The sequence below is a fragment of the Anopheles marshallii genome, chromosome 3 (assembly GCF_943734725.1).
Source record: "Anopheles marshallii chromosome 3, idAnoMarsDA_429_01, whole genome shotgun sequence".
In the NCBI taxonomy this organism is placed as follows: Eukaryota; Metazoa; Arthropoda; class Insecta; order Diptera; family Culicidae; genus Anopheles; species Anopheles marshallii.
The window spans coordinates 55,757,861-55,780,256 of record NC_071327.1 but is presented as its reverse complement, the minus strand read 5'-3'; the positions used below and the strand labels follow the sequence as shown (position 1 = coordinate 55,780,256).

Sequence of the window (22,396 nt, the reverse complement as noted above, 5' to 3'; positions counted from 1 at the left end):
TAACAATCGCAGGTATATTTAACACACAGCTTGTGATGGAATGGAAATTGTCACATGAAAAAAAGATTTGAAGAATTAATAGATAGGAGAAAGGAAATGAAAACAAAAACATTTGTTGAATGGTATTCGATCAGAATCCATTCTGAAATACGAATGATACTTGTGCAAATCTAAAATTTCTTTTCTAAATTATCAAGTACAAATGTTAAGTGGATGTATTTAATTATTTTTCTGTAAATTGAATAGATTTAAGTAGAAAAAATGGATGTTTTTTTTTTTTATTTAGACTATTTCAGTCAATTGACTCGGGTATTTTCACAATGCGATAAATTAGAACAAATTAGAAGAGTTAAAGCTAGAATTGTACTGGTTTTTGGAGCAACGACGAACAAACATACGCAACATACAGTGAGAGTCATTGAAGTGAAGCTATTAGCTGAATTTATCATTATTATAAAACTTTCTTTTTAATTTTTGTTATTAAATATCTTTCCTTCCATCGGCTATTATGACTTTGAAATTGAATTGAATGAATTGAAAACATATGGAAAGGTATAACAGGTATAGAATTCAAATCAAAATGTAGATAATAGAAACAAGACAATATGCTAACGGTAAACCGAAAGCCTTGTTAATTTTACCTCGATCCGGATTACAGAAGTTACAGCAATCCAATTCTTTAGGAGAACAAATGTGTCTTCAAATCCTGTCTTTGAAGATTTAAGTCCAATGAATATTTCTGGAGTGAAGTTATTAAAAAATATAGCAATATTTAATATAAATTTAAAAAAAAATATCAAATTATTATAATGATGGGTATGATGCTGTCCAGATGCGATCAAAGCCAAACTGTTCTCACGTCGTTCTGTCGTTAACTAGTTCAATGATTTGCTTTACATAAATGGCAAAAACCAAAGCTATTTCAATTAATCGAAGTAGAAAACATAAAAAAGAGGTAGCAAATAATTGTTTAAAACGCAATCTTAAATACGGCGAATTTTTCAGACGCTTTAATTAACTGGCCAACACTGATCGTCACCACCAACCAACCACCGGGAGCGGGTAAACACCAACTCTTCAAGTGCTTTTCAGTGGCATTAGTACCCACAATTCATAACACCAATCGTGTGATCGAGGATCTGGAGCCCACAAATAGGCCGCAAAAGGGGGGCTTGCAATTGTAATGGATTACATTATTATCATCATATCACCACCTTCAAATCCGAGTGCCACTTGCATTGTATCACCGAACAAAAGCACGTTAGTAACACAATGCTAGATGTGCATGCATTTTTTTTTTCCCCAGCTCGGAAACTTACCCCGATGCAAATGAGTTGAATATTCCGCGCGAGACACGCGGAAAGTTTGGACTACGTCAAAATGTAGTTCTTCGGGCCTCGAGCGACCTGCTCAAGCCGGCGCCCGGGGGAAATCCCCGCGTGTGGCGCACGAAGGAATTCAATGTAATGCGCCGGGAGAGGGCCGGGCGCAAGCGTTTGGAATTGAGTCACCGCAAAGCAGCTGTCGTTCGTGCGGCGATGATGTGTGGCGGGAAGATAATCCACGTCTCGCGCTTGTTTCCGAACGAAGCGTTTGCGAAAACCGCAATGACTTGTACGGCCTGGGTGGCACCTGGTGACTTGTCGTTCGGGGGTTCTCCTCAGCATATGAATTCCAGCTAGCGCTGTGATCTTTCACTGGACGTAGCGTTGGCGGAAAGGTTGCGATTAATTGTTTCCATAATTTCCATTACGGCCGATGAGTACACGGTATGCAAGGTTTCGCAAGGGTTTATTTCCACCAGCAACTACACGGTTGTCCATGTTTGCTAAGCTATTTGCCTCCGATCCATGGATCTTTACCGTCTCCAGAAGTGCGTGAGGCTATGTGGGGGCTCCCGGAGCAGTGCTGTTCGAAGCAAACCGGGAAGGCCACCACGAAAACAGCCCACACAAACCGTCTGGACGCTGTACGAAACAGTTCCATGCGCAAGCCATTTCCTAACCGACGTTCTTCCTCAACAAGTTGCTAACAAGTCGGAAGTGTTCTCGCTACGGTGCGGGCTTTGCGCACAACACAAAGACGTCTGCTAGATCGATGTTGATCGATACGCGGCTCGGGTTTTGCGTAATGGGGAGTTCTCTCCCCTCGGCAGGGTGGGAAAGCGTCTGTCTGGTGCGTGTTGACCCTCGGAAAGCTCGCAACAGCGATGGGCGATGGCGAGAGGCATCATTCACGCACTCTCCGGCGCATTTCCGCCGGTCCGGAAGCTGGAACACGGGCCATGTTGACTTTGGGGAGTGATGCGCCTCAAGCACTCATTTCCGCAGGCAAACATTCTTAGCATCGGTGCACGGTTTTGACGCATGCAGCGTGCGGAGATGCGTGTGGAAGTTGCGTTTTATCTGCGCTTTACGACGTTCACCTTCGAACGCTTCTCACCAGCGCTCGTACAACGTGCTGAACGTTTACCGTACCAAGGGAAAGCTAAAGCCCTCCCCGAGTTCACGGAGAATTTGTTTGTTTGCAGGCGATGAACGTTCAGTGACCGGCAGTTAAGACTACGCCAGTAGACCCAATTAATGTCACTTGGTTTGTGTAACTTTTTCAAGTGCGTGAGATAAACTGCACTCACCAGAAAATGGTTTCGAGATAATGCGCGCGCCTGCCCGGACGCTTCAGGTGCTCGAAAGCAACAGGTTGTTCCGCTGTATCTAAAATCGGTAGATACATTGACACAACACTGATCGGGCATCGATAGGCATAATTGAATTAGTGTAGCTTAATTGGTTTGGCGAGGTTGTTTCAACTTCGACTCATTAGCCCTGTACGCGGCTGAAACGTATGATGAGCAATGACTGGGCGGGTACGATCGTTAAGAGCCGAGGTGATCTTTTGAATGAGTTTTTTTTTTTGTTTTTCTATCCATTTCCGGCCCAGATAAAGGTTGACGGAGAGTAAATGCATCTTTAATGTTTTTATTTATTTTATTTTTTTTTGCAAAAGAAAGATCAGAGATCAGTGATTCGCGATTGTCGCATTACATAGTAAGAGACTCTGGTTACGACAAAGTAAGACTTTCTACAAGTTCTGAACAGACAATAGACAATACTACAATAATAAATAATAACATTATGCAATCTATTCATGATCGTCCAGTACGGCTGGCTCACGAACTTCAGCGCATAGGAAACATATTGCATTCGTTTGCTGCGCTAAAACTGCTGGCCATTCGTTTCGACCAAGCCTTTTCAATGAGGAGATGAGTAGTTTATTAATTAATCGAAGCGGAAGAAGTTTACAATAACCGGTAGATAACTTTTGACCCAGAAAGCACCACACAGCCATTGCTTGCAGTTCTTGTTCGCGCTTATCGTCTGACTGCAATGACCAGCCGTTGCATCATACAGCAGCACGCTCCGTTCCAACATCAGTCGTCCAGCGTGTTTGTTTTCATCCACTCAACCTCCCCACAAATGTCAGACTAATCGATGCCAAACGATGATCATGTGTCGGTAGAATAGACAACACAATCATCGTACAGTATAACAGTATCCACTGGAAACTTCCTATCACACAGACATCAGCAACGATCAACACGGCCCTGTCGACACCTGGCTACTAATCTAATTAACCAGAGCTACCTTTAGGAAAGATTATTTTCCTTCCCAGATTGTACGATCATTTTCATCTTATCGGGGTTTTTTTTGCGTCGGGCGCAGGTCATTGATTGGGGTAATCATTTTCCGTCAATCCGTCCGCTGCTGGAACTATTATTCGAACGTAGGGATGCAGGCATTAGGCTGCCGTCGTGCACCTCACGACGGATTGCAAAACAGGTGCGCAACAGCGGTTAAGTAATCACGTTCTCACCATTGTGCTTGCGTGCACACACATGGGTGTGTGTGTGAGTGATTTGGTGCTAGTGCGGCACATATCAGTTAGTCGTCAGTCGTCAGGATCCCATAGTTCGCTCGATCGGCAGCGAGCTGAAGGTGCGTGTGTTCCAGAATAATCGGTAGGGTGAGAACCATTTTCCTGCACCAAATTGGCGAATAGAATAATTGGTCGCACCTGGACCCTGGTAGACGTAATGCAGGCGACGCATTCGGTCTGCTTACGGCGAAAACTGATACGAAGTCATAGCATTAATTTAGGTTAATTATTAATTAGTTTTACGATTGCACACAATTTATGCGATCGTGTAACGCATTCGAATTAATATACAGCTCAGCAGCGATCCTTTCACTAACGCGCTCAGTGCTGAAATACAGGTGACCCTTGAAGTACGCCTCATTTTATTAAACGGGGATGATGTACTGCAAGAAGAGTTTTTACAGCTCCTTTTTTGTAATAGTTTAAATGATAAAATTAAATATATTTTCAAAATATTATTTTTAAAAATTAAATTCAATTAAGGAGTATTACATTCCGGGGGGTACGAAATCTTAATCCAAATGGATTAAGTAATTAAACTTTGTGATCCAAAATGCGGGGGCTATGGAATTATTATCATTTTGACTTCTCCAGAATTCGAGACAGCTGTAGAATAAAAAATCCATTTTTCCATACAAAATGGATTGTTTTGCAAAAACAAATTTCGCTTGCTTATAATCATTCTTGCACAATTTATAATTAATTCCACAAAATAATATGGAATCTGTTCAGATATGACTTTGAGAACTGGCACAAAAGGCAGTCGTAATTGATTATTTGATACTATTTAAATACAGCTGGATTCTTGTATTGCGATGTATTGGGTTAAAGACAATCATAGATGGTAAATATTGAAGCGAATTTCAAATCCCGAATGGATATTTTTATATTATAGTCCATAATATTCAATACTAATTTCACAAGATAATGAATTATGTAACCTAATATTATTTTAGCTATTACACTTGACTGCCAAATACTAAATATGTACTAAAAACCCGATATACGCCGATAATGCGTCCAAAGAAATCTACGTAAAGGCAGTCAACGAGATACGCGGATTCTGAGATTTTTTTAGCAATTTGAGAGCTGAATTAGTTTATTGAAAATCTAAATCTAACAAAAACAACATCTAAGTAAAAAGGTTAAAAATTGGTCGAAAATACATTCCCTTGTCATATATAGCACTTGTTTTTAATTTATTTTAATGTTTTCTTTCGAAAAGTCGCCTAAATGGCTGACTAAATATAGTTTAGAGAAGGAAATCTACTATGGAACTTTGAAGTATAAACGATTTTACTCCCGGATTCGACATATGCGGAAATTCGAGTTTTTCCTGGGTTATAACGGTCCGCTGTAATAGCGTATTGCGGGGAAGGTCTTTATCTAGAATATCCGCGTATCTCGAATTTCATTTAAAACATCGTTAATATGTCGTATTAAGGGATCGAATACTTATTCCCGTATTACGAAACAACATTCAAAATTGATATTTATACGATTATTTCAAGAATAACAATAAAATTTTATGAACGCATTTTTGAAATTTGCAACTCAAAAATAGAATTCTGCATGCAAAACTCCGTGCAATGCTTAAAATCCGCGTATCTTCGAATACGAGTAGGTCGAGAACCGCATAACTCGGGTATTGACTGTATGTCAATAAATGCGATCACATTTAGACGTCATTCAGGCGCACGGTTAATGCTGTCGCTGCGTAAGACATATTACCCATTCCTCCTTCACACCTTAGTTAGGACTTCCCCGCGTGAAACATGCAATACCGATCGGTTAGTGAATTCTTCACGCGTCTCCAGGAAATCGCGAGTTTTGTTTGTGTCTTTCCCGGGGAAACAAAAAATCCCCTCCCCCAATGTATGCGCATTTTATGGCCCCCGTCTGGGCATGCATCGGACTAAACCGCACCACGCTGTTCTTGTAGCACACTAGAACAATGTGCGAGAATTGTTACCGCAACAGCAACAGCAACAACAACAACAAAAAACACTTAAACAAATAAATCATTGAAAAAGAAATGATCGAGCAACATGACTCGAGCTCTTCCTCATTACCTTGAGCCGCGCGCAGGTGTTTTACTTGGAGTGCTCACTCTCGCTATCGCTAGTGCTCTCCTCCATACACACACACACACAGACCATGTTCGACCCCGGGAGGAACTAAACCCCCGGAAAGGTGCGTGTCTCCGGTTGAGCAAACGCATCCATCCGCCCCGGGCCCCAAGTGCATCTCATTTGCGGGCGCGCCGTTCGTTCGTGCCTTCCACACGCCAGCTATTCGAGCTCGGGGTGGGAAGTAGGGACGTGAATCAGAATTCGGAGGGAGAAGAGGGGTGGTGGGGGTGATGTCACGGGGTGTGTTAGAGGATGAATCAAACGCAAACACTCCAACGCGGTGGGAGTGATTTAAGATGATAGCGAAACGTAAGCGAAACGGGCGAAACCACGCAGCCGCCTGTCCTGATACTAGTAACTCGTCACTGCCCGGAGACGCTCAGTCGTTGGCAGATCGCGGCTTTGATCGGATGTAAACACGCAGACCGGGACCCGGACCTTACCTTATCGCCCGCGCAAGGAGACGATCCATCCGAGACGGTTCGTGAATTGTGCGTGCGTCGTACGTTTGTGCTGTGTTACGGAGCCACCCACAAAGCAGGCGAATACGAAGAAGGTGAATTTTGATGCCGTTTTTTAGGGTGTTGAAGGGAGGATTAGGGAATTTGTATTTGCCAGGAGCTCGAACAGTGTGCCTGCAATGTGGAAGTGGCTCAGTGGTGTTAGCACAAGCAATGCGGGAGGCATTTCGTTTTATCAAGTGCTTAATCTCATCACGAGTACAAATCGCGGCGTTGAACAGGTTGAGAACAGTCCCCAACATTTGTTGTTACTGGGAGTGAGAGATTGGTTTGAGTGCACAACATTTACTTAAACTTCCGACGACAGTTCAGTTCATCGATTCGACACCAATCGCGAATGTGTGTGCACAAATATTTCGGTTCGGAGTGTTTTGCTACGGTGTTACGTGACGTGTTCCGATAAACCGGCACACTTACTAATGGACAATGGACGTGAAACTCTGCAAATACTACCGCACGCTTAATTAGTGCACATTCCCTGAATGTGCGAGTGTGCCACTATCGATCAACGGCGATTGCTTTGGCATTTGGTGTACCTACGCCTTGTGTATATAGGCGGGTTTCGAATTCTTGAAGCTCATTAACTTGTGCTGCCACTCACAATCACCGATGGTGGCAGAAAAAAAAACCATGTGCATGTGCAGCCGTGTCTGTGTGCTATTTCGCCTCATGCGGTCGTAAGCCCGGTGGACGTTGGTGCTGCTAATGAGTGAACTGTACAACAAAAAAAAAAAAACCAGTGTCCATAATTTGTAAGTACTGCTCCAGGAAGAATGGAATTCTATCGCCCGCTTCTGTTCTGTTTTCCTGTCGCGATTTATCAATCAGCGCGTTGAAGTTTTGTGTGCTGGCAGTGGAAAGATTTGCGCGCACAACCAATCATTCCCCGCGCAACGAACGTTTATGGGATTTTTAAATTGACAAAATTGATCGGTTTTTAATGGTGCGATCGTTTGCAGTGTCGCAGCAGCAGTGTTTTCAATCGATTTTATTAGTCCGTGCAAGTGTAACAATTCCCTTTTCGAGCTGTGCTTACTTCCTTCTTTTAGTTTTTTGTTTGCAACCATCGGATCACGTCACGGGTGGAGTTACGGCCGATGGAGATGTGATTAATATTCATTCCGCGTGGCGTTAAACGAATGTCAAAAATCTGTTTGATGATCAATATTTCAGCACGCACACGTGTTGAACTAGCGGCGCCAGTGGGAGAGCGTCGCCGGACCCAAAAAGACATTTTGCGCCATGACGTGGTTTTGGGTTACGAGTGCTGTAGAGCAAAAGGTTTTGGACGGAATATAAGCTGTGCAAGATGGTTTGTTGCTATGAATTGTTTTACTACGAGTTGAAAGATTTCACAAATCATTGCTTCGGTGTGGTGTTGAACTTTTGGAAATTTTAAATATTTTCAAATGAAATTATCATTGTTGGCTTGTTGTCACAATAGATTGAAAACCAAAAACATGATCAACATCAATGGAAATTCTCCGTTGGTAAGCAAATTGAATCGACGGCATGTATTTGTTTTTGTAACAGCGAAACGAAAAGTAAACACAATTCTGCTGATGATCAAACAAACAGTCGAACCTCCCAATTTTGGTTGCCGATGCAATAATCGGGAAATGTAGAACACCACCACTTGATCAAATACGCTTCCTTCTCTCTATCGACCCAACAACCTCAGGAGGGGGGGCTAAGGTTTGTCATATCGGGCTTCCTTTGACTTTATTTACCCCCAGCGGGAAAGTCAGTGCTGCGTTAGGGGGATTGGTTCGGATGGGATTTTGGACTGGTCCTGTCGTGTGAAGACCGGCGCCGGTACTCAACCGAATCGCTCCAATGATTGATCACTAAAGGCAGATTATTATTTAACAGTTAGGCGGGAATTTTTACCGCATAGAGGACTTTATCGTATATTTGGTGATTTTTTAAAACATATTGCCCACTTTCAGAAACCTTCAGAAACCAAGGGAAAAGCCAGCCAGCTATGTGGAGTTTCAAAGTGGCAATAAAATGACATCACTGAGCCCTACGATGGGCGGATTAGCACACTGCATTCCGCACAGAAGCTGCAACATTAATCAAAACAGTAGCGTCTTCCCGTGCGAGCAGACGAACGATCGAGTCCCCGACTCAATGAATGCTAATTGATTTGCTTCCCGTACTGCATGACACAGCATCCCGAATTGACCAGCGGTGTAAACGATGCACAAACCTGCGCCCTGCTTGTGGCCTCCTTGGTAGCGCTAAAGAACCCTCGCAAAGACCAAACCCCGCACTGTTCAACCCTTGTTAGCTTTAGTCTTACCTTCAAACAAAACAAACACCACTTCAAGCGGTCGGCCGTTGCCTTAATGCGGGGTAACACAGCAGTGTGCAGGGTTCGCAACGAGATTACGATCTTGCTGTACGTTAATGCAGTGCAACTTCCACCAGCTACTGCATATCGATCTATTTATTGTTCGCCCGTCCGTGGGCAGGGGGGTGGCATACAACTCCCGGTCGAAAATGGCGCGCGCGGTATCCGCCGGGGTGTGCACTTTTGACGCGTGTTCGCGTGACGATCGCGATGGCGCTGATTGCCCTTCGGGTGCTCGGGAAAGCATCCTCCTTGCCGTGTGATGAAGTTCAAGTGCACTTGATACTTTGACGCCACTGCCCCTGGGGAGGGGGGTTGAAACGATCTGCGAGGGGGTTTTGGAGTAATAATTTGTTATTAATAAAAACGGTCGCTTCAGACCGACAAGTCGAAGTTGGTGGTGCAATTGCGGGCAATGTTCTGGCACTCAACGCCACTGCGGGAATGTTCTGGCACTTTGTAAAAAGAAAAACAAGTTCGAGGAGTTTTCAATGGATTTTAATTCTTCGGTTTCTGGGCTTTATCCCCGCAGTTTTCAACGGTCTGAATCGCTCTCTCAACGTACAAAATAATACTAGCCCAGCGCCATCATGACGCCCAAAGAGTATCCTCAAGGCAACGGATCGCTCCAGACGATGAATCTCAAAAATAGTGCCAGTGCCGACAACATGTCGGTCGCCAGCCACAAAAGCACCAAGGATATTTTGGATGTGTAAGTATAACCGGCCGGCTTAGGCGAGAATTGTGGTGTTGACTTCTACATTATTACGTCTCCTACCACAGCAAATTCAGCAAAGCACCTACCAAAGAACCAATCTCACAATCGGTGTCGTACTTCAAGCTGGTAAGTAGTGGAGTCTGACCCCCCCCCCCCCCCCCCCCCTGTTACTCGATGCAACAATGTGCCAGCACGTTTCAATTCCGATTCGCTTACAGTTCCGGTTTGCGACGTGGGGCGAAATCTTTGCAACACTGTTGGGCATCCTGCTGGCATCGATGGCTTCGCTCGGCCTACCGTACGGTGTCATTCTGTACGGTGAGTTTACCACGCTGCTCGTCGATCGTACCATCGGCATCGGCAAATCAACCGACACGGCAATCCTATCGATATTCGGTGGCGGCAAAGTGCTGTAAGTATTTCCGCCATGCTGCCCGTGGCCACGTGCGCGCTACAACTGCTTGTTGACCTTACCGACGTAACAAAGACGCATCGCGACACATGGATAGGGCAGCATGACACCTGAAACAAATCGCTACCAAACCAATGCACTAACCAACCGACAATGAAGTCGCGCGAACGGGGTGGTTGGTTGAGAAGTAATTGTTTGACGAACGCCAAACAAAGACTCGCGCATAAACAAATCAATAAAAGCGCACTTATCGCGCTGGTACGGTTGTTTATGTGAAGGGAGAAATTTGCCCCCCCACCTGCCATGGTTGTTTACGGACCGTCCATTCGCTTGCGTGGTGTGTTTACGCGTTTGGCAAAATTCGCCAAATCTCGGTGGCTGATGCCTTTCGTTTCGTTGAACAGGGTGAATGCAACCGAGCGGGAGAACGCGGCCGCCATCATGGAGGACGCGAAAGCGTTCGGTCTCGGTGTGGTGGCCGTCACGATACTGCAGTTCATCTTCGCCACACTCAGCGTCGACATTATCAACCGATCGGCCCAGAAGCAGATCAGCCGGATACGGCAGCTATTTCTTAAGGCGGTACTGCGCCAAGACATGACCTGGTACGATCTCAACAGCGACGATAGCTTTGCGGTGCGCATTACCGAGTAAGTACCGGGTGCGGGTGGCGTAGTCGAACGCTTGTACGACGTTAACGTTACGATCGATCATCTTTCCCCACCCGACAGCGATCTGGATAAGCTGAAGGAAGGTATCGGCGAGAAGCTGTCCATCTTTACGTACCTGGTGATGTCATTCGTGATATCTGTGATATTTTCGTTCTTCTACGGTTGGAAGCTAACGCTCGTGATTCTCAGCTGTGCACCGATCATCATACTGGCGACGGCTTTCGTTGCCAAGGTAGGTACTATTTTAAGCGATATTCCGTTTTCCCTTGCCGTTTGGACAAAAAAAAAAACACGATCATTTGAAGGAATGGTCTGCCTTTCAACTTCGTCCAGCAGTTGAAGACCTTCAAGTCTTTCAACGTCCAACGTAGAAATAGTAATTTCTAGTGTCTCCTGTTCCATTGGGACACTGTTAAACCCGTAATGCAAGTACTAACTCCATGTGCCTTTCATGTGACAGATGCAAAGTACGCTCACGGAAAAGGAATTGAAGTCCTACTCATCGGCCGGTGCTGTAGCGGAAGAGGTGCTCGGCAGCATCCGCACCGTGGTGGCGTTCGGTGGCGAAAAGAAGGAGCTCGACCGATACCGGGAACGACTGGCCGGAGCCGAACTGAATGGGCGCCGCAAGGGGCTGTTCTCCGGCATCGGTGGTGGCATCATGTGGTTCATCATCTACTGCTGCTATGCGCTCGCCTTCTGGTACGGCATCAGCCTCATACTGGAGGATCGCGATAAGGACGATAAGGACTACACACCGGCGGTACTGATCATCGTCCTGTTCGGGGTGCTGGCTGGTGCGCAAAACCTTGGCCTTTCCTCACCGCACCTGGAAGCGTTCTCGACCGCAAAGGGTTCGGCTGCGACCATATTTTCCGTGATCGACCGCAAGCCGGAAATTGATTCGCTCGGTGATGCGGGCCTGCGGCCCAAATCGATGCAGGGAAATATAAAGTTTAGCAACGTGTACTTCCGCTACCCGGCGCGTAATGATGTGCAGGTGCTGCAGGGTTTAAATTTGGAGATTAAGACGGGACAAACCGTCGCGTTAGTCGGTCCGTCCGGGTGTGGTAAATCGACCTGCCTGCAGCTGATTCAGCGGTTGTATGATCCATTGAATGTAAGTATCTGCTACTGGATCCCAGGTTTTTTTTTTTGTCGAATCCATGAAACAAACTCTTTCTTGTTCTTCCAGGGCACGGTTACAATCGATGGGACGAAGGTGAGCGAACTGAACATCGGTTGGCTTCGTTCGTTTATCGGACTCGTCGGCCAAGAGCCCGTTCTGTTTGCGACGACCATTGCCGAAAACATACGGTACGGCAATCCGGACGCTGCGCAGAGCGAAATTGAGTGTGCTGCCAAAATTGCCAACTGTCACAGCTTTATCATGAAGCTGCCGAATGCCTACGGTACGATGATCGGTGAGCGGGGTGCACAGTTGTCCGGTGGCCAGAAGCAGCGTATCGCAATCGCGCGTGCCTTGGTACGCAACCCAAAAATACTACTGCTGGACGAGGCCACTTCCGCACTGGATCCCAACTCCGAAAAGCGCGTCCAGGACGCGTTGGAGCGGGCTAGCAAAGGGCGCACAACGCTCGTCGTTTCCCACCGGCTGTCCACGATCACTAACGCGGACAAGATCGTGTACATCGACAAGGGCAACGTGCTGGAACAGGGCACGCACGACGAGCTGATGGCTGCCCGGGGACTGTACTACGAGCTGGTAGTGGCGAGCGGTTCACAAAAGACAGCGGACGAAGACGAGAACGTGCCAGTGGCACCGAGCGTCTACTCCATGCGCCAAGATTCGGTTGAAGATGGTGCAGATGGTTCCGATGATGAGTCGGACAGTGGCAAATCGGACGAAAAGAATGAAGAAGAACAGGAAGAGGTGTATCACGTTTCGTTGCTACGATTGCTCAAGCTGAACTCGCCCGAGTGGCATTACATACTGTTCGGATGTGCCGCTGCAATCGTTGTTGGTGCATCGTTCCCAGCGTTTGCCGTGCTGTTTGGAGAAATGTATGGCGTAAGTAGTACAGCTCACCGTGCGTCTTTAAGACTATTCCACTTACCATGCGAACGGTATCACCCTCAATTCCCAGATTCTTTCGGTTGCTGATCCGGAGTTTGTAAAGCAAGAATCAAACTTCTATTCGCTGTTGTTCCTGGCACTCGGCCTTATCACCGGGTTGGGGACATTCTTCCAGACGTACCTGTTCAACATTGCCGGCGTGCGGCTCACGTCCCGCTTGCGCCAGAAGTCATTCAAGGCGATCGTTACTCAGGAAATGGCTTGGTTTGACGAAAGTCGCAACGCTGTCGGTGCTCTCTGTGCCCGGTTGTCGGGTGACTGTGCTAGCGTACAGGGTGCGACGGGTACCCGGATTGGATCTCTGCTGCAGGCTGCATCGACCATCTGCATCGGGGTGGGTATTTCGTTCTTCTACTCCTGGAACCTAACGCTCGTCTCGATCGTGGCAATCCCGGTTACGCTCGCTTCGATCACGCTCGAGTCACGCTACACGCAGATGAGCAGCTTGAAGGAGAAACAGTCACTCGAAGGTGCTACCAAGCTGGCGGTGGAGGCTATCTCTAACATTCGCACGGTGGCTAGCCTGGGTCAGGAGAAGCATGTTCTGCAACGGTACGGCCAGGAGACGGTGAAGATAGATGATGCCTGCCGGCGCAAGACACGGCTGCGTGGTACGGTGTTTGCCCTCGGCCAGGTGATGCCATTTGCCGGCTACGGTCTGGCGCTGTTCTACGGTGGTAAGCTGGTGTCGGAGAAGGAGCTGGAATACAAGGACGTCATCAAGTGAGTGTCGCTTGACTTTGTGGGAGGTAGGAATTGGGGTTTTTCTAATCCTCCTTTGCTAATTCTCCATTACAGAGTCTCGGAAGCACTTATCTTCGGTGCGTGGATGTTGGGACAAGCGTTAGCGTACGCGCCGAATGTAAATTCTGCCATCCTGTCGGCGGGACGTTTGATGAAGCTGCTGGACCGTTCACCGAGAATGCATAACCCTTCCAGCTCGTACCATTCCCTTTCCCAGGTATGATTAACAGGTTGCAGGCAGGTGGTTTGAGTTAGCGAGGATGGGTAATAATGATGGTCTCGTTCACGTTCTCACAGCGTACGGAGGGTGATATCAAGTTTACGGATGTGGAGTTCCGCTATCCGACACGTCCAACTGTGCCCGTTCTGCAAGGGTTAAATTTGGACATCGGCAAAGGTCAAACAGTAGCATTGGTTGGTCCGTCCGGTTGTGGTAAGTCCACCTGCATTCAGTTGCTGCTGCGATACTACGATCCCGACAGTGGCAAGGTGGTAAGTATTGGTTGTGAGACCAGCTGACAGACGTCGTTAGATCAAATAATGTGCGATTTTATCACTAACTCTTTGCTCAGGATATTGACGGTACCACCACAACGGAGTTCTCGCTCAACCGCATACGAGCACAGATGGGGCTGGTATCGCAAGAGCCCATCCTGTTCGATCGCACCATTGCGGAGAACATCGCCTACGGGGACAACACGCGCGACATTGCAATGGCGGAAATCATTGAAGCCGCCAAGATGGCTAACATACACGAGTTTATCGTAAACTTGCCCAAGGGCTACGACACCAGCCTTGGCAGCAAGGGCGCCCAGCTCTCCGGTGGCCAAAAGCAGCGCATTGCAATTGCCCGGGCACTGGTGCGCAATCCTCGCGTGCTGCTGCTGGACGAAGCAACGTCAGCGCTGGACAACCAGAGCGAAAAGATCGTCCAGAATGCGCTCGATCATGCGCGAACCGGGCGCACCTGTATCATCATTGCCCACCGATTAACCACCATCCAGAACGCGAATCTCATCTGCGTCATCCAGAACGGTGTCGTGGTGGAGGCGGGAACGCACGACGAGCTGATGGCCAAGAACCGAATCTATGCTAAGCTGTACCAAATGCAGCAGGTGGCGTAAGCGTTCCACCTGCTGTAAGTAAGATGATGTCGTTCCTACTGATGCGCACACACATCGTATTTTGACTGCCTTCGTCGGTGATGAAGGCGACAAACGACAGCCGGTTCGCCGTGTTGCTGGTTGGTGTCCAGCACTGTCAGGTTCAATGCAGCAGTATTTATGCGCTCGCAAGCAGCACAAAAGCAGCAATTACACTTAGAGCATCATTCAGACAGCACAGAAAGCGCTTGTGTTACCGCGTGCTTGTTTCGCATTCGTTTGGTTTAGTGTCAACGTGAATGGGGAGGCGGTCTGTGTTAGGAGAGTTTGCAACTAAGCAAAGCAACAACTTAATGTACAAGACAAAATCAAAGACTTAACTAATCAAAGAGTCGTGTGCCGTAATCGGGTCGAAAGAGATGTATGTTTCAGTACAGCTTTACGGGACCTTTGCCCGGCGCCTTCAGCTGAATCGAGTATTGCATAGTGATGCGCCCACCGTTGTTTCGCATAGCCATAGCAAGCGCCTTACGACACGCTAGAAACATGTGTGACATGTGTATGTGTGTGTGTGTGTGGGATGGGTTTCTCGCGGGAAACAACATACGTGATAATCGAAGCGCCTCCGTAGGACGTAGTAACTCTTAGTGATAACGATACTTAGACTAGCGAGCGAAAACAATGAAAACACAAAACTTGATAGGGTGGGTGGATTGCAAGAGCTCTCGAAAATCTGTCCGGATGTTTGCTTCTGCACGCTGCTAGTGAATGAGTTACCTGGTGCTACCAAGCACCCTGATTGCAGCTCGTTGTGCAATTTGTGCCACCGGCGTAGAAGAAAGATAAGCGAAGTGATCCAACCCAATAAATGCTGGAGGCCGCTATCAACCGTTCCATTTTATCGCTCGGCTCTATTCCTAGGCACCGTTAGTTAGCAACCGTTGGTAAACAAATCGCTGCTCTAGCATCAACAACAAAAAATCGCGTAACACGCAACATCTTAAGCTTGTACATATGTACCGCTTGGATCGATCGATCATGGTGTGGTGGGTGGGTGAGGGGTGATGGGTGAGGACAACAACAACAACAAAAAAAACGCAACCAACGATGGCAATTATTTATCTCTCGCGCGATATGAAAGTGGCGGTGCACACGAATGTGCAAACGGTTTGTAGCTATGATAAGCGATCAGCATGAATGAGATCGGCCATGTTTGATTGATTGATTGAATGCACCATTGAAGCAACCGTTGGCGATAAGAGCGCATCCAGTCCAGCTGTTGAAGGTACCGCACATTGGCAACAACCCCGTTTGGCTCGTAACCACTCGCTCAATTGGCTTTCTCTTAATGCTGGATGAATTATTGATCTGTTCACGATGCTACTATTTACTATGTAGTATTAAGAAAATAAATTATATTTAGCATTATGTTCCTCTATGTAATGTTTTTAAAATGCCCTTTAAATATATTCCACACATAATTTTAATCTCAGCTAGAGTCATTTCAATTGAGAAAATAAGAGCGTAAGATTTACTTGCAACACATGACATTGTTTGTCATGGATCTGATGGTGAATGTACAATAGAACTGGGCCTGCTTGAGCCTGTGGCAAATACACATTCAACCGATTTCCAGGGATTTCTGCTATTTAATTACTGACAATAAGCTCGTGAAAAATAATCCACTGTTTTGCAACCAGATGGCGCTGTAGTCCCTAGTGTAGTGACTGAGTTATTCATTAGCTAATTGGGCCACCTTCACAATTTGTAGATCTGCGTCGTAACAAGGGATAAATATTAGTGTAATACAAATTGTGAGAGCTTGTCCTGGCTTGAGAGCTGCCCAACAAAAAAAAATGCTTTTTTACCATAGTATCGTTAATGCACCATAAACCATCATGATATGAAATGAATGAATGAAACATTGCATTTAGTAGTTCGAGTAAAGGCGGAGACCATTATACCCTTGTGTTCCGAGAGTTGGCTAGCGTTGTCTTTATAAGGAAAACATAGGTTATTAAATGAAATGCAAGAATTTATTGGAGAGTGTTGTCAAAACGGTTATAAAACAACAGCATGTTTTAACAACAGTAGCTAATTTCTTTTACAACTCATTCGAAGTAATGTCATGGAATTCCACCCAAAGACGGTATACACGATTTCTATAAGCTCCAAAATCTCCATCTTCTATTTTGCTGGATACAAACAAGCTCCTCTGTTCTTGCTACTTAGCTACTAAGGTACTTTACCTTTTTATCATAATTTTAATGGAGCACAAACTGATCAATTGTAGTACCGGTGAGAGCGAGCACCTTCTCCGGCGTTGAAGAAGTGGCTGTATTGATAGTGGAATATTGCTAGTTAATTATTTGAATCATTTGACGCCTTTCCACACACAACTTACCAAGCTCAAGCCATTCACTGGGCAGACCCGCATCCCGTCGAGCAGCGGCAAGTGCATAGCGTAGCGCACATTGCACCGTAACACCCAAATTGTATGCCGGTTCGCCGGTTGTCTTCGAGCGAAGTACACCTGCAGGATTGGAGCTTTTCTGCAACAACCGGACGCGCATATCCACCGGTATATCACGCGCAGTCGGTGGCTTATAGTTCCACGTGCGGAAGTTCGTAAGCGCACCGGTCCCACGATCGTACCGGAGCTCCTCGATGAGATGATATCCTAGTGCCATCACGAAAGCGCCCTCGATCTGCCCAATGTCCAGCAGCGGGTTCATGCTTTCGCCCGTATCCTCCAGAATGTCCACACGCAACAGCTGCACCTGGCCGGTAAGCACGTCTAGCTCCAGCTCGACCGCACACAGTGCCCACACCGTGTAACCACGCAGATCCGCACGTTTGGCGTTGTACGAGGCGGTTAGATCGATACAACGCTGATAACACGTCTGCACGATGGCCTCCCACGGTGCGGTTCGGTTGTCCTCCCGCACTGGCCGGATGCGCTCGAGCAGCGTTTCGCAGGCGCGCCGTGCCGAGTATGCCACCAAATCCGTGCTGATGCTGCCACCCTCGATTAATGAGTTCGGCGAACTATTGGATGTGTGCGGTTTCACCTTGACCAGCGCCAGCGGAATGCCGAGTGTGTGGGCCACAACCTGTGCCACCTTCGTATTGACACCCTGCCCAATCTCGGCCGTCCCGATGGTAACAGCCACACTACCATCCACATGGTAGATCGAAACCCAAGCATTCATACCGCCGAAGTAGCGGATTGGATGGCCAATTGGCACGATCGAGATTCCCCGCTTTTTCCACCGGTTCGTTTCGTTGTGACGGTCAACGGCAGCCTTGCGCACTTTGAAGTCCACCTGCTCGTGAAAGGCAGGCAATAGGGTGGTCATAGTGTTTCCCGGCTCCATGTTGGCGAGCCGTACCGCTTGCGGAGCGAGCCCGGTAACAAACGCCACATGCTCCATGATCGTCTCTATCGTCGCAATCGCTTCCGCCGTTCCGGGCGAACGCAACCAGGTAGTGCTGGGTGAATCGGAAAAAACGCCACGCAACCGCAGCCTCCAACTGTCATCGCTGTAGCAGTTGCGGAACGCTTCCCGGAACAGCATCGCCATCGCCTCGTAGCTGGACACACCCATGTCTTCGTGGTACGTGTTGGAAAGCCGTACGATGCGTCCATCGGCGGGACGTACATCGACCTCGTATTCGCAGCGACCTCCGATGCGCTTCCCAATCCCCTGCATCGCGGTCTCGAACGGTACAACCATCCGAACGGGGCGTCGGGTAAGATACGCCGCCAACGCACAGGCACTGGCGACCCAAGCACTACGCGATAGTTTCGCACCGTACGAACCACCGACGGGTCGTACAATCACGCGCACACTGCTCTGGCGTAGCCGAAGTGACTTCGCGATAGCCACCTGTACCATGTGACTCGACTGGCTGGCACTGTACACCTCCATCCCGGTTCCATCCTCCGACGGAATGCAGAGACAAGTCTGCGGTTCTAGTGTGAAGTGGGCTTGACCGCGAAAGTGACATCTGCCGGTAATCTTCAGCGTACCGGAGGTGCTTCGATTGTACGATCGGCCAACAACGTCGGGTTCAAGTGTAACGAAACGATTCGTTGTGTTGCTGCCGGCAAACACATCTTCGATCGTCGGAAGAATCGGTTCCCCGTCAGGCTCTCCGTACGAAACCTTCACCATCGCGGCTGCCACTGTTGCACATTCGAAGGTTTTGGCCACCACAATACCGATCGGTTGCCCATGGTACAGCACTTTCCCACTGCACAGGATCTGCTCCGGTACGTTCCGGAACGGGAACGCAGTATTAATACCACCTTTCAGTGCGGCAAAATCATTCTCTCCGGGAATGTCTTTGGCGGAGTAGAACGCCACTACGCCCTGCAGTGCAAGGGCAGCCGATGGGTCAATCGCAACGAGCTGGCGACGCGCCACCGTTGCCAACACGAACGCGGCATGCAGCTCATCCGGTTGGGTTGGTAGATCGTTCACGTAGACGGTTTCACCGGCCGTCTGCAGGAATGCTTCCAGCTTTGGTAGTGCCTGTGTCAGCGGCCAGTTGGAGGGGTACGTATCGAACGACTGTGCGCCGGACGAGAGTGGTCGCTGCATGGCCGAACCACCGGAACGCACTACCGGATTGGCGACACGACGATCACGTGGCGCAATGTGGAGCACAAAGCGGTAGAGCAAACCGACCGCTACCTGACGTCGGTAAGATGCATCCGCCGATGGTTCCGATTGACCGCCGGCTAGTTCGGCATTCAGCACGGCAAGTGTCTCCTGTAGCATGACGTTGTTGAATGGGTTCTTTCCCTCCAGATATTGCTCTGTCCGGAAGGCACGCGAAAACTGTAAAGATGGACGAAATATTGAGAATAATTGTTCTATTTGAGGTATATAAATCTGAATGAACTGAGGCAAGATAATTGTTCCTGGTCTGCGGCAGAAGTCTAACAATCGAGAACAGCCCTCTCGATTGCAGCTCAACCTGCGTCTCGAAGACGTGGAGGAATACTGCGACTATTTAATTATAGAATAGATTTACTAGAAATAGATCAGGCTGCTATAACAATAACTTCTTCCAATATTTTGCAAGGACCGTCAGAGCCTTTTCATATTTTTGTAGGATTCGTTGTCTTCCGAGACGAATTCCTTTGTTTGGAGGAGTTCATATCCCTTATAATTTGTCAGAAAAATTAAATACATTTGATGGTTTACGTCTCAAAATTAGTTGGATTTTAAGCATTATAACCATGCATATAATGCCAGGATCGATAGAATTCCTAGGGCACTGTTCCAAGGAGATGGGCTAGCTTGTCTACTCTTCAACGTAGTGCTCAAGAGGACGAACCGCGATATGGAAGTAGAAACTTTAGTGAACATCTTCAATTCAGTTCTTAGCATACGTTGATGACATAGACATCACTGGTTTATGGCTCTCCTACGTAGCGGATGCTTACCAAAGTATTGAGCAGGAGGCAGAAAACCTCAGGTTGAAGATTAGCGAGACAAAAACCAAGCTGATGGTGGCACCATCTGTTAACGAATCCTTACATACGCAGGGGTAACGTACAGATAGGTGAGAGCACACTACGAAGTTCTCCAAAATTTCACCTATCTTGGGTCAAAAGTCAGCACCGACAACAGCATTGATGATGAGCGGATTAGACTCACCAGCCGCCGGTGGGCTGATCATGTCACGAGAATAACACCGGACGACCCAGCCCGTAAAGTGCTTTTAGGTCGTGCACATGGGCATTGAAATGGAGTGATGGCGTTGATGCGTTCGCCAGAATGGTAGGGATAAACGATTGGCTGACGACGGCTCTCGACCATGATCGTTTTAGAGGAATCCTGCAGCAGGCCGGGACCACAAGCTTATTGATATCAGTTATCAGGCCATAGCTTCCGATCAGTATAAGCCTCCATGTTTCTATTCGCGTAGTAAAGCTCGATGTAATAGAGGAGTGTTTCGTTCCCTTCGCATTACACTCTACACAAACAACTCACCTTCGGTCCGATCCCACCAAAGCAAAGATGCGCCTGCTCGACGTTGATTTTGCGTGCGCAGAGCCGCAACAGAAAGGCGGCGTTGACATGGGCGCTAGCATTCTGCGCCCTTGCCGCTACCTTGTACGTTCGGAACACGCACCGGTCCGAGTCGAGCGGCGGTAGCGTAACGTTCAACAGCACGCGTCGGTGCATGTTGAAGCAGAGGAACTGGCCGGGCAAGAGTTTTTCCATCGCACCGCTCGGCGAAGCTGAGGAATGGAATGGAGCATATGTGAAAGTCGTGTGGTCTGTCTTTGCAGTTACCTCTTTCTCCGTCCCTACTGGACGCTTACCGATAGTCATCTCGACACCGATCGCATCAAACAGTACGTACAGATCGGACGGGAACTCTGGGTGGCGGTGTTTGAGCGTAAGGTTGCCGGCTATAGTGCCAACGTGCCGTACCGCCGGATGTGCGATCTCCTCCACGTGGCGGGCCAGCTCGACACAGTACGTAAAGCGGCGATCGGTACGTGCCGCCTCGCGCAGTATTTCAATCAGCTCGCTCAGCGTCACGTTGGCCCCGATGATGACGGAACTACCGATCCAATAGTTGCGCAGTTCCTCCACATTACGCACGTCGATAAACACTCGCAGATCCTTCGTTCGCCGGTAAACACCGTGGGCTGTATTACCGGCCACCAGCATGTACGTTCCAACGTCCGCGTTCTCCTCCCGAAGAATGTCAAATATCTCGTCCACGGTACGCACACGAAACCAACGCCTTTCGGCGTGAGCGAACTGCAGGTTCACCGATTCGTCGAAGTAACTCTTGGCCGAACACTCCCGCTCACAACCGACACAGTTCGCCCGGGGTAGATCTTCGATGTCCGGTTGACAAGCGCTGCCCGGAGTACGGCGTGACAATCGATCCTCCGGCGGTGCATCGATTGCGAAGGATTTAAACGCGTCCAGTATGGGTCGGTAGCCCGTACAGCGACATATATTCCCCGCCAGCCCTTTCTCCACGTCCTCCATTGTGACGCTACCGTTGTTGGCCTCGAGCAGGCTGTACATACTCATGACCATCCCGGGCGAGCAGAACCCACACTGCGTACCGTTAAACTGTGCCAAACGCTCCTGCACCGGATGATACCCGGCCGCTTTCGAGCCGATGCCCTCCACCGTGAGAATGTCCATGCCATGGCAGGAAAACACCGAAAACAGACACTAGCGGGAAGTTGGGGAACTGGTAAGCGAATGCGGAACGGACACGGTAAACAAACACACCAAGAACTAACCGAATTCACGGCGAATGTGATGCGTTGCTTGGTGACCGGATGGGTGTCGACGACGTTCACGATGCACACTCCACAGCCACCTTCGAGACACATAAACTTCGTGCCCGTCAGGTGTGCCCTGGTGCGTATGAAGTTGTTCAATGTGGCATCTATCGGTAGCTGATCCGGGGTAGCTGTCCAAACAAATGGAAGAGACAAACAGATGCGAGAGAGAGTGCGTAACAGTGGAGCGGTGCGTGACGTACCCTGGTAAAGCTTCCCGTTGATGGTAAACTTGACGTGCATGGCAACGTCCGACGACGACACCGTTTTACTTTCACGGTGGCTCCACACGGACCCCGAGTGCGCAATTCAAGCGCAAATCCAAGACTGATGTTTGACTGACCGGACAGCCCGCGGCAGCCTACTGCTCGC

General features: G+C 48.1%; 2 protein-coding genes across 2 annotated transcripts; one reads left to right on the top strand and one right to left on the bottom strand.

Annotated features, from left to right (window-relative positions):
• The first annotated feature begins 9,535 nt into the window (after nucleotides 1–9,535).
• LOC128711696 (multidrug resistance protein homolog 49) lies at nucleotides 9,536–14,712 on the top strand. Its single transcript, XM_053806579.1, has 11 exons — nucleotides 9,536–9,657; nucleotides 9,729–9,789; nucleotides 9,882–10,075; nucleotides 10,480–10,725; nucleotides 10,807–10,978; nucleotides 11,207–11,866; nucleotides 11,942–12,778; nucleotides 12,855–13,567; nucleotides 13,643–13,805; nucleotides 13,886–14,080; nucleotides 14,161–14,712. The coding sequence occupies exons 1-11, from the start codon at nucleotides 9,536–9,538 to the stop codon at nucleotides 14,710–14,712; spliced, it is 3,915 nt and encodes a 1,304-aa protein (XP_053662554.1).
• Nucleotides 14,713–16,955: 2,243 nt separating this feature from the next.
• LOC128711358 (uncharacterized) lies at nucleotides 16,956–22,267 on the bottom strand. The gene is made up of 6 exons (XM_053806227.1): nucleotides 22,228–22,267; nucleotides 21,983–22,155; nucleotides 21,035–21,911; nucleotides 20,700–20,950; nucleotides 17,096–19,538; nucleotides 16,956–17,026 (listed from the first exon to the last, which is right to left on the bottom strand). The coding sequence occupies exons 1-6, from the start codon at nucleotides 22,265–22,267 to the stop codon at nucleotides 16,956–16,958; spliced, it is 3,855 nt and encodes a 1,284-aa protein (XP_053662202.1).
• Nucleotides 22,268–22,396: the final 129 nt, after the last annotated feature.

Bases quoted from the DNA above. Each gene is read 5' to 3' on its own strand.
- LOC128711696 (XM_053806579.1), top strand. From the start codon at position 9,536: ATGACGCCCAAAGAGTATCCTCAAGGCAACGGATCGCTCCAGACGATG. The intron at 10,726-10,806 runs GTAAGTACCGGG...CCCACCCGACAG, and splicing joins TTTGCGGTGCGCATTACCGA to CGATCTGGATAAGCTGAAGG. The intron at 10,979-11,206 runs GTAGGTACTATT...TTCATGTGACAG, and splicing joins CGACGGCTTTCGTTGCCAAG to ATGCAAAGTACGCTCACGGA.
- LOC128711358 (XM_053806227.1), bottom strand. From the start codon at position 22,267: ATGCACGTCAAGTTTACCATCAACGGGAAGCTTTACCAGG. The intron at 20,951-21,034 runs GTAAGCGTCCAG...TCCATTCCTCAG, and splicing joins CGGTGTCGAGATGACTATCG to CTTCGCCGAGCGGTGCGATG. The intron at 17,027-17,095 runs GTAAGTTGTGTG...CTATCAATACAG, and splicing joins CAGTGAATGGCTTGAGCTTG to CCACTTCTTCAACGCCGGAG.